Here is a 12,363-nt window from a genome sequence, read left to right on the forward strand (position 1 = left end):
CAATCTGTCAGAGGAGATAGAAGAAAATAGTTTCTGCTTTACCACCCATGAGGGTCTAGCAACTCACACTTGCATACCATACAAGTGTTGATAATGTCCTGCTAAGTTGATCGGAAAGAAGAATTAGTGAGAAGGACAAATCAGAGACAAAATCAAATAAGTGAATTGGAGTAGGAAGAATGGTCATCAGCTTTAGAATTGACTATACGTGATTGAGTTGTAGGCATCTGTCTCCTTGATAAGAAATTATGATGTTCTTAATAACATAGTGTTTGGTGGAGGTAATTTATTGATGTTGTTCTATTTTTCCTTCTTAATAATATGGATAAATATGTGTTCACTTAATTCTTCTGGCAAAATCTTTGATTGGTCCTTAATTTTTTGCTGATAGTTAGAAAACATTTATTAATTAAATGCTTCCAAAGCATTGTTACTCTCTTAGCATTACTTCGTTACCCAAACTTCCCTTCAGTCAGCTTCTTACTTCCTTCGTATGATGCCTATGCATTTATCATAATGTCATAATTATTCTGTTTATGAGTAATACATTAATATAATAACATATACATAATATGATATGTACAAAACAACATATTTCCGGCTATTAAAAATGAATTTGCAGACGGCAGTTGTCATTCAACAATTATCATATTCTCACAATTCTAAAACTCATTTCTATGCAATTACACACATGTAACTGTACGTTAGATTCATGGTCAAAAGAAGTACTGTAATAGTATACATGACAAAAGCAAACAGTTATGTAAGTGAATTTAAAATAACGGAAGTTCTTACTTAAAATATGTGTTTGTGCCAATTTATGGGAATTTAAAAGTTTCGATCCTGATAATTACCACAAGTGGGACAAAAAACTGTTTATTTGGCATTTGAATAAATAATTAAGTATGCTGGTTTTCAATGAAACTCATCTTGCTGCTCACAAATTTTCAATTTGAGCGATCGAGTTTTGTTGAAATGAAAAAGAACCTTGCGCTTTAAGGAAAAAATCTCTTAATAACCAATTAAAAACAGGTCATGCGATTTAAGCTGCTTAACCGGCGATTTACCACAAAATTAATAAGAAAAAAATCAAGGTAAATAAAAACAGTGATTTGCTAATGACTTTTCCCTACCCAGGCTCTTGGCACACAATTACCGGCTATGCTAATTAATTGCGACACCATCAATTCATCCTTTTAAATAACTTCATTTTACCATCGAACAATTGAAACTGATCGGGTATAAAAGAATTAAATCAGCGTGAAAAGTTAAAAATAATTACTCGCAAAACCAAAAAATCCGGTTTGTTACAGGAATATTGTTCCGTATATTTATAGATGTGTGAAAAGTTTTTGATTAAAGGGCTGATGACAGCCGAATCAGACAAGTCGACTCGGCTCTTCATATTTTATTAAGTTGATGTTGACTGCCGAGTCGAGTGGCATGATCCGAGCTGATTCAGGGCGTGCGCTCTTTAACGCAACAAATTTTGCCTTGGGGCTCAAGAAACTTAACACTTGGCACAGAGTCCAAACAAAACAATAAACGTATGCCCATAGATGATGGTGATTATAGCTGGTATTGGTCTGAATGCAAAGCAACAGTGCAGTAGGGTTTTTTTTAATAAAAATTACTATTTGCTAAAACTGAAATTCGGACTTGCCGAAGGCATTTAACCGTATTGCGCAACGCTGCACGTTTCATGGCCATCGGTGGCGAGTTTTTGTCCAAGTCGGTGACAAATTGTTATATCCTCTTCTGAAAAAAGTAACGATGTGCGCCTATGGCGTAGAAGGTAATTCAAATGCAATTACGTCAAGGTAAACCGAGTACTTATAGTTTTTAAGTTCGTTTTCCACAAACATATTTTAAGTGAGTAGCATAGGCGTAGCCAAGGGGGGTATGGGAGGTTCATACCCACCTCATTAATCCCAGATGATATTTAATTTTTCTTTAATTTGACTTCGCATTCCAAGCGAAATTTATAAGAAAAAAATATTTCCTCTTGTTAAAATTTGCATCTTGCATGATGGGAAACAATTTGCAATGTATATAGTTTCCCTATATTAAAAGTCTCTTAGTAATATTCTTGATTAGGAGATACTCTCATACATTCCTGCGAATTTGTAGCGCTCAGTATAAAAAAAGTAACTTAATATTTTTATACATCTGCTGTTTACAGTTTATTACCGGGGTGAATAAAAAAATTTAATTTCATGCTAAACTATTTTGTGCCCGTGAGGTTATATTCAATTTTCAAACTTTCATCGCTTATGAATTCGGGAAAGGACCGACAAGAAGAAAAATATTACTCCACTTTACTACTTTGTGGTAAAACGACAAAAAATTTCTCAAAGTAGTGCTGTAAGTGCAAATAGTGTAGGTAAACATCAGGCTCAGCTATGTACCTAATACTGAATACCGAGAATCTAAAAGTTCACATACTCTTCTCCATTTATTAAATTGGCTACTACTGCTAATGAAATAACAAATCAGTATAATATGGTATTAGTGGAAGAAAATATACGCGAATTTGATATTGCTCATATATGAGATTTAATTGAGTCCGACTAAGCTTACTTCACTAGAAATAATTACAACCAATCTTGATGTGGAAAAAGCACTAAATTTATCTGCTGATGTGAGGGGGCAGGTGGGTTATTATGCGTATAAACATAACATGTAACGTAAGCGTAAAGTCATTATACGTACAGAATACAGATGGGTGCCAAAAGTGCTAAGTCACATTTTTTAAAATAATGCAGGAACCTCCCCACTCTTAAAATATTTCCGGCTACGCCTATGGTAAGCAGTACCCCGTCCCTGGTCGGGTTAGCTGCTACAAATTAAAGAAATGAACGGAATCGAAATAATGGTCATCATAAAAGTGCAGCGAGAAAAAAAACGCGAATCGATTTAATTAATAGTCGCGTTTTAATTCCAGTTTTGTTTGTTTATTTGTGCAGCCGGGGTTGGTAGGTACCAACGAGTACCGGGTTCTACACAGGATGCGCCTAATTGCCTCCTCGGCGTTTGTACGATTAGTACTCGCAGCAAATCGGGTGACTGTTTGAATTAGCTCGACCACTGTATCATTACGACTTAAGACTGGCAACTTATATTTTAATGATACTGCGTTGGAAAATTGAATGGGTTTTGGTGTTGTTCGCGAGTTATGGGGACGGCTCCGTTTACAGGTACTTTTTGCTTAATTATTATTATCTACGGCCGCTCTGATTATCGAATACAGGCTGAGTTGAAGTTAGAGCAATAACCAGTTAAGTCATCTTGATCGCATTGATTCAAAGACTCTTAATCTAACCAGCCACACAAGCTATGTAACCTAGAAGTTACGGAAATTGAATATTATCTAGTTTACACACTTCTTGTTGCCTTAAAACTTTTCATGGAGCATGGAATCGTCGACAGTTTCTAGAATTACGTTCATCATTATTATCATTCTCTTTTAAAATGTCCTTCCATTTACTCAGTAATTTAGGCGATCATCATCAAAGTGCACTGAGTTAACTTGATCATAAAACCAAATTAAATTTATAAAGGAAAAAAACTTTATGTGCTCAAGTCTCGATTCAAAATGAGTGAACATTGAAGCAGAGGCGACTTTGGAACACGTAAAACGCTTTTTTTCACGACCCTCTGCGAGAGCAGACAGCAAACGGAGATCGTAGTCGTGAAACGAAATGGGTTTCATACATGCTTTTTTTTCTAATTTTCCTGTATGCTGAAGAAATCTCCAAGAAATGGCAGATTGCTGTTACGAGTCACATTTGTTAACCAATTAACGAAATGAAGGTACCTCCGTTCATTGGGCAATTACTTGCGAGGCGAAGCTTGTTTCGTCATCCCACCGAAAACTGTTCAAATTGACACCAATACAAATAATTGTTGCTGTAATTTTACCGATATAGGGTGCAGCTCGATTAAACCAAAATTTTAATTTTTTAAAATAATTTCTTCATTATAGGTTGGGGGAATGGAAAGATGGAGAAAAATTACGCATGAAACTCATAATTTTGTGTTTGTCCGTACTTGAAGAATCCTGATCAGTTTGAATTAAAATGAAAGAGACATAAAGAATAAATTTTATGATCACCCGCAAATTCTTATTTGCAGAAAAGGAAACAAAATTGATGTCTCTTTAGACACCTGGAAAACTGATCAAGTACGGACTATTAAGGGAGACACCTCAACTTAGGCTTCTCGACACCATTCCTTAATAACTTTTAATCCCTCTAAATTGGTAATAATCGGCTTAATCCATTACCTCCAGTCGCAAAGACATATCCCATATGACATCTATACAGTACGTGTGTGTACTCTTCCTGATCTTTTGATGCAGATAAACAATAAGTTGGCCCCAGATGCAACAGGGAATTTTGCACTCCTGACAAAGACGTATGACGACCTTTATTTCAGAACCAAATTGTCCGCTCGAATTTAAAAAGAAAAAAAACGATGCAGGATCGCGATGCAGGAAGATTGGTATGCACCGTTCCGCCCACTGAACTCAATTGGTTCCTTTTCGCATTAATCGACCCTATTGCTTTTTAATATCCAAAAAATCAATTAGGGTCACGGACAAATAACAAAGGTACATTGCTGAGTAATGAGGCGCAAATTGTTGGACAGGAATAACAGTGCTGAAGTGTAATTTCCGAGAACTCCTCCACATCTTCGGATTCAATTTGGGGATATAAAGTTTTAAAACACTAAAAAGTGGAATTTAATTAAGGTTTTATTGGAACCCCGAAGTTTGTATGTGTTTTCTTGTTACACGTCCGAGACGCGGGTTCGTTAAAAAAACTCGTTTCAGCTACAAGAACCCACAGTCCCAAAAAAGGTAAAATGCTGTTTGAGCGGTGCCAAAATGCGAAAAAAGCGACTCATGTGGAGTATATTTATGTAAATTTAGAAGGCGGGTTTTTGACTTTGAGATTGACGTCACATATACATATATTAGTATTTGCCACAGCGAATAAGCAAATTGACAAACAAAAGACCATATCTACGTGAGAATTTTCAGCAACCCTCAGCCGACCCTAGCCAACATCGTGTCGCCCAAAACGTCATCCAAAGTCCAGATAACATCCGAAGGGCTGTGGCCACATCATTGATATCTTAATGTGTTGTAATTAAGGAAGCTCGTTTAAAAGATGTACCTCGTTTATCTCTGATTCAGTTTAAATCTAACTGTATCGTCGACCTTCCCGTACTATTGTTTTCGAGAGAAAAATTCCCATTATTATCATTTCGACTACTTAGGCTGTGTTAGACAAAATTCGGAATAGTGGTGGTTGGTTCGCGTAGGAGTCACATTGTGATGGGAATAAAGTTTGGTTGGTTCTGGCAGAGAGGAACGTATTCTGTTCACAAGGTAAAGAGATTTCTGGTTTACATGTTGTGAGTGCTTCTTAACGTGGGCAATTTAGCATAGCGATTTATTTTAAGTCGTTTTAAATGTCTACAAAGGAGTAATGCTGTTGTAATGTGTGTTAAATTATGTAGTTAGAATGCAATTGTCCTGAAGGCATTTATAATGACACCACAGGACAGACGTATTTTAATATTCCTGTTCCTATATTAAGAACCATAAATTTTTAAAATATTCGAATTGTGATGGTTCCCGTCAAACCATTAATGAGCTGTCAATTTGAATCATCTGCACGCTAATTTCTATAGAAACATTAAATTAGAACTGCGTATTCGTCGGATTCTTGGCTCAGTGTAGCTGGGGGTAAAGTTAACCGAGCCTTAATAATTTGGCTCTTAGCGAGTTTGAATTTTTTCTTTTGCTCAGCCTAGTCAGTAAAATGAGTATTTCTATACAGTAACTTAACCAATGGCTTTATTCCTCATTTTGTACACCTTGTTCGGACTCTGAATATTCATCGTGGACAAGACCGATACAGTTCTTCTTTTCCGATGACGGAACATAAATATTTAACATTTTCATCTGTGGTGATGGTTGATTTAACTTGTTTGCATGCACTCTGTTGCCCCTTTCTAGAATGTTCTGATTTGCCTTTGCCAGCATCTGAAGATCATCAACGCATTCTCATCGATGAATTATCATGCTATTGTTTCCAATAACTAATACGTAAAACTTCTTTTGCGTCACTTTTTTTTATCATACTCTTTTATCATAATAAACTCTGCGTTCAATGCAAAAAATTTTGTACAAGGGTCCAATCTGAACACCTCTGCTCCTGATGGCTGTGCTTAACGAAAAGCTCTTCACTCTTGGCTACCCTTCCCGACATGATTTGTCTAACTTTCACATTCAAAATATGAATTTGTTATTTGATAAAACTTGCCTCAATATCTTTTTTATTACTCATGTAAGAATTTTTCGTTATCGCATTTATTGCTTTACGAACATTTCTAGAGTTTAATTGACGCAAGTAATAAATCGGTAAAGGGTGGGCCGAATTCTTGTTATTGAACAGCCTCAGTAGCTATTGTTCGAGTTGAAATTCGAATTTTATAAGAAATATTCTGAAATATGATTTATGTTTTCCAATTCTTAAAAAAATATCAACGTTTTTCTGGTCATAAACAACCAGAAACCCTAAATGGTAAATTACAAGATAGGTTTTTCACTGTTCCCATATAAAGAAAATGGTGATTTTTGTAGAATATCGATTGGCGAAAGCAAAGTGCTAGACTTAAGTTTCATACTCATTTGTCATTCACGTTTCAATTCCAGTGATTGTATTACCGGGGCCGATCTCACAACTCATTATAACAATAAGTAAAAGCTCGCAGTAAATAGAATGGGACGAATACAATCTATATCGATATCGAGATAACGATATCGATATAAATTTATATAATTCGCAGCCCGTTATATGGTTAGGTGGATGCATAGGTAACTTTCACTGGTTTGGTTTTGTTTTCCAAATCATTATACCGCAATTATGGTAATTGCAACGCGTATACTGAAAGAAATGCTTGAATGGGTGATGAATTCTTCGATATCGGTTACATAAAAAACGAACATCCTCTACCGTTGCGAAAGAGTGAGAGGTGAATAACCACATATCTCAATATTAAATAACCAACAATAATAATGTCTTATGGAAATTGTGAAAAAATGACTTAAAAACAATTCCGGCAGATTCACTCAATGCCAATGATGGCCATTATCCCAACAGGACGTGATCCCCATTTTTATCGTTTTACTTTCATGTCGAATTGACGAAGGCATCTCGCAACCCAAGTCCATAAATCGACATTATTTTACCATCAACTGGACGACTTTTTACCCACGAATAAAGCCAACTTCCGATATTTTGATTTATTGATTTATATCGGCTTATGTATTATGGATTTTTGCCTAAGATGTTGTTACGTTGGAAATGTCGACTCGTTGTGGTGAAAGGCTGCAGGTTTCTTCAGTTTTTGCATTAACAATTATTTATTTATATCTCTAAAGTAGGACTTCCTGCAAAGGTCGCTCGAGCGCGTCCTGCTTCAACTGAAATTGCCCAATGCTAGAATACCGATAAAAACACCTGACAGTATAAGACATATCTCCAAATTAGCATAATCTAATTAATACCTAAGCATCTCAGTAATACCCGTTTAGGAATCAAATTGACGGAACCTTACGCAACGCACCGTAGCAGGCGATATTCAAATTCTACAAGCTCATTTGTCAGAACCTTAACCTTAAGGCTCAAACCTCACGGTGCGCATTTTAATATGATGGATCGATTACATTCTTTATTCGTAGCAGCACAAAGGCTCATGTTTATTAAACGGGGATGGGTCAGATTGGTTTATAATGGAAAATTATGACCGTCCCATTTTAATATTCTTCATCTCGAGTGTTGTTTCGTTTTTGTTTTATAGAGGCAATAATTAGTGTGAAGGTTCCAAAAGGCGGCCTTTGGAGGCGTGTTAGAGCGAGACTTTGATACATACGTCATTCATTCACATATTATGTATATGCTATGGGTTGACGGCCTTAGTTTACATTACTAATTTCTTTATTACCGCATTATTATACGCACTTGTTAAGAGGTTTTACATAAAGACCACTCTCCCATGACGTACGTAGCTTTCCCATTTTTTCAGTGGCATAGTTGTAAAAATTTTTAACTACCTAAGGACCGCCTTATTAATGTGCCTTTAACTTTAACCAGAAGCTAATTTCCATAAAGGAAAAATACTAAATAAATGGCTGTTTCATAGATTAGTTGCATATTCTAATTAAGAAGTGAATTGGGAGTTTACTAGTAAAAAGATCCATTAGGTTATAGTAATGCGGTAGTCCAAAAAGCTTATACAGGTAGCCGTTCGGCAACCCACAGTAGGAGATAATCAAGTAATAAATAAGATTTTTCTTTGAATAACAGCAATGCAGTTACTCGCCGGAGCCCCCTCCTATCCCTTTCGTCACTCTCAAACAACCCTTTTTCACTCTAAAAATATTTGTTTTCTACATTGCCTGTACAAGTGACAACTCCTCGACGGATTTTGATGTATTTTCATGGTTCCAGGAAGATTCATATTAAGCCCAGAGTGCCCGTTCCTTCACCATCAGGGCAACGATTCTTTTTCTTAAGTTTTTTTTCCTTAATCCTCAAATGTGTCCAGCCAGTCCTTCTGACGCTAACAGGAGTTATGTTACCACGTGTTTCGTCGTGGGACCATCTGTGTTATCCTATGGTCATCTGGTCTTCATCCCATCTTCCATGTCATCACTTACATACATATATTATCTTGTGCAAAGATGCCTGGCGTGATGGACAAATGAAGCCCATATGGACCCGGCAAGAAGGGACCATGTAAAACCGCCCTTAACCTTTGGAACATCGTCGTTTTTATTCGTAATTTTTTGGGAGCAGTTATGCTTCAAGTCTGATCGGTGTACATTAGTTTTTGTTCAATAAAACAGTTTTAAAAAACCCATTGTGCAAAATAAAGGAACTTAATTTAGGTTATCCGGCTGCGAAAGTCATCGAGGTAACCGAGGCAAACCCAGAATTGGAAGGATCCTACGGTACGTAAAGATGCAAATGTGCATGAAAGAAAAAATAAAGGAGAAAGGTTCTTGTAGTTGTTTGGATACTTTGGAGGTTTCGGTTCCCCGGTTAGGGGTTAAAAGAAGATGAAGTTACCCTGAAAGGAAACGTTTTACGAAATAACATGAAAATATTAGTAAACGGTAAGGGGAAAGTGTTAAAATGGAAAGCGTCCACTGACATTTCTTAAAGGAAATGAATGCCGCCCTTTCACAGATAATGATCAGTCGAACGAACTCTAATCTAAATTATATCTGCGACTAGACAATGCGTGCTGCTGCTGGTTCAGTACGCAGAACTACGGTCGTTTGTCGTGTTCGTTTCGCAACTTTCACTAAAATTACACAATTCTAGTGGGTTTAGTATTAGGCACCACCGCTTTCATTGTGGCAACGATATAGAGACTTGATGATCTTTACTTGGAAATGATTAGTTCCGTCATGAGATATTTCACATGCTTACCGAGTAACTCTTATTCAGATGTTTAGAAAAGACCGAAGGACCTTTTGAGCAGAATTTTTGATTGGATTTATTCGTTATCGCTTGCTCCGTTCTTTCAAGAAATCGACTCTATACCTCGATCCGCACAGCGCTTACCACCCCCAAAAATACGTACCCCGTGCGTTCGTCATATGTAGAATTAGAGTCTTCCACTAACCTATTTTGCTGCAAATCGTCGCCATTTCCAACGGTTTTCTCTAGCCCTTGCCGTGATGGCAACGTCTTTACGACGACGTTCCCCTCTTCCCTTTTTACATTTTCTCCCATGTTACCTTCGCCGCTCTATTGAGTGCCAGACAAAATCAACTAAAACGGCAAATTTAATAACTTGTCATGAAATTTAATCGAGATAAGACACTCGAACCGTAAAGATCCCAATCAGATCCCGTAACACGGGATGCCGAAAAATAAAAATGATCTGGTCAAGATATGGGCCCGAGTTGCCCCCCAAAAACGAGCAAAAAACCTTTCTCAGATATCTCGACCCATCGCATCGGGATATATTCGTTTTGAAAGTCATTTCGGCGTGAAAATTCGAGAGAAAGGAGGCGTCGAAGGAATTTAAACTCGAAAAAGTCGAAAATTTCGAACCGAGGCTAAGTGTTCGATAAAGATCGGGATGATACATGTACGTGGTATTTTCAATGGGTCTTTCGAGTTCCCCTCGTATAATAACCTAAATCGTCATTCAGTGTGTGCGTCCCCTAAAGGTCAATTACGTCTTCTGATGGTTATATATTACTTATTTCGCAACGGTACGGCTCGGTACTAAATATGTTCATGCACGGAGTACGAGCCTCTCCCTGTTAACACACATTCCAAGTCTCGTTTTATACAATGTAACGTGGAAGGCTTATTATTATATCCGTGAAAATTATGGCAATTTATTATATTTGGGTCGAAAATGTTGCGCGGTCAGGAAAGGCACTCTTTAAGCACGATTGATTGTTACATTAAAGTACATTTTTGCCTCGGTATTGTGTCCCTAACCGAAGTAGATCGAGATACATGATAAATCGACTGTTCCGTCGCTGCCACAAATGCCCAAATTTTTTTACGAAGATATCTTTATATCATAATATTATCAGGAAAGTATGTAAATGTTTGTTTTTAAACGGAAATAAACCTCAAATATTTACTTAGCATCAAACTCTCATAAAATATCGACGCAGCCACATGCAGCTAAATGCACGTTTCCCAGTTTTATTTGCTTTTGAGTTTAGATCGTTATAAAGTTTTATGTTTGCCATGCGTGCACCGCGTTTACTTTATTCCTTTTCTCGCAAGAACTTCCCAAAATAAACACGGACTGTAACCCGAAGCTTTTGTAAGGTCTTTATCCACATTAAAACGAATATAAAGCTCCTCGGTTGCCACCGCAAGGCTGATGGTCAGAAACCAATGTTAACCCAATAGGTACGTAATATAGATCGTTTATTTTCAGGCTGAAAGGCTAGCGGACTATGGCCGGCTCTTCGGAGGGTCCCAGCCGAATCTGGACGGAAGACAAAGAGATTTAGACCGAATCCAGGATCTGTTCCCCCATGACTATTTGGGGTTGCACGTAGCGGAACCGAACTCGACGTACACCATCGTAAGTTTACCTCAACGCAAATAGTAATTAAGCTGTCATAAAGCCTTCACATCTACTTAATACACACATTAGACAAACTTTCTCGGGTTGTTGACACGCCGTCACCTGCGTCGTTTTGTTATGCAACATCACTTAGAAGGTGAAACGTCTGTCGAGATGCTGATGGTTCTCGATGCAGACACAAGTGTAATTTGTCAACCAGATAACCGTCCACTTATCGTTTTTAAAACTTTATAGACCTTTTTCTTTCAGTGGTTTTCCACTTTTATTGCATCTATCTGTGCATAGCTCGAGATTGGATGTTACCCAACGGGCGCGTTTACTGTGGAATTAGGCGGAATCTATCACATAACTCTCAGTATTAGATGCATTTTAAGAAGATAAAGTTTGAAGTGTGTGGGATACACATTAATAGACGATATTTTATTCTTAGTTTATTATTCGGAATTTCGCTTATTTAATATTGTCTTATGCCTTCCTGGCTGGTGCACATGTAAACGATCTTCAAAAATATGTACTTAAGACGTTTGACATTTTTTCAAAGATAGTGTTTAAATCTCAGTATATTTTGCAAATTTCATACTGAACCGACAACTCTGGATTTTGCCTGCCTGGAGAATCCATCCAAAAAGTTGGATATTAGTGTCCATAATGAATGATCACATTTCGCAAAGATTGCAAAGGTCCAACTGTTCGAAATCCTTTCGAATGGTTTCAACTGTGTTTGAGGGGTCGCGCAGCAAAAATCCCAATAGTTGCACAACTGTTGACTCTGCTGAACATGTCCGTTATTTATTATTTTGACTATAAATATGCGTTCTGGTTCAGCTAACAATGTGAAGGTATAGATTTAGTCAAAAACTTTCCTGATTTTCAGAAATGTATAAAATTCTTTCTCTATTTCCTTATTATACGAGTTCATTGTAGTGTTGTATATTTTTTGTACGCCCCCGTATATTTTTCACAGGACCTATAGATTTTTTGATTATGTTTAATACTTTTGTTTCTCAACCAAATTTATCTTAAATCACCTGTAAAATCCCAGTAACAAACATCGAAATAGAGGGGCTCAAGCATTTGCTACTTGCCAACACCGGCCAATTTGTGGCAATTTTTTCGTTCGTTTCAGAACTCCGAATTTTAATAGAACGAGACAAACTAAATAAGTTTCGATAGGCATAATTGAGCAACCAAATCTCCAACTTAATTTTAAAGCCA

General features: G+C 37.0%; 1 protein-coding gene across 3 annotated transcripts in view; it reads left to right on the plus strand.

Moving 5' to 3' along the window:
* The window catches only part of LOC136411423 (rho GTPase-activating protein 20-like), a 131,430-nt gene that overhangs the window by 109,344 nt on the left and 9,723 nt on the right, over window positions 1-12,363 (plus strand). For 2 of the 3 annotated variants that reach the window (XM_066393984.1, XM_066393985.1), the window contains one exon: window positions 10,996-11,145. In XM_066393984.1, coding sequence (XP_066250081.1) covers window positions 10,996-11,145 — 150 coding nt within the window. Of the gene's footprint in view, window positions 1-10,744; window positions 10,942-10,995; window positions 11,146-12,363 lie in introns of those variants that run through there. The other variant, XM_066393986.1, reaches the window with a different exon arrangement.

This window comes from Euwallacea similis, chromosome 10 (genome assembly GCF_039881205.1).
Source record: "Euwallacea similis isolate ESF13 chromosome 10, ESF131.1, whole genome shotgun sequence".
In the NCBI taxonomy this organism is placed as follows: Eukaryota; Metazoa; Arthropoda; class Insecta; order Coleoptera; family Curculionidae; genus Euwallacea; species Euwallacea similis.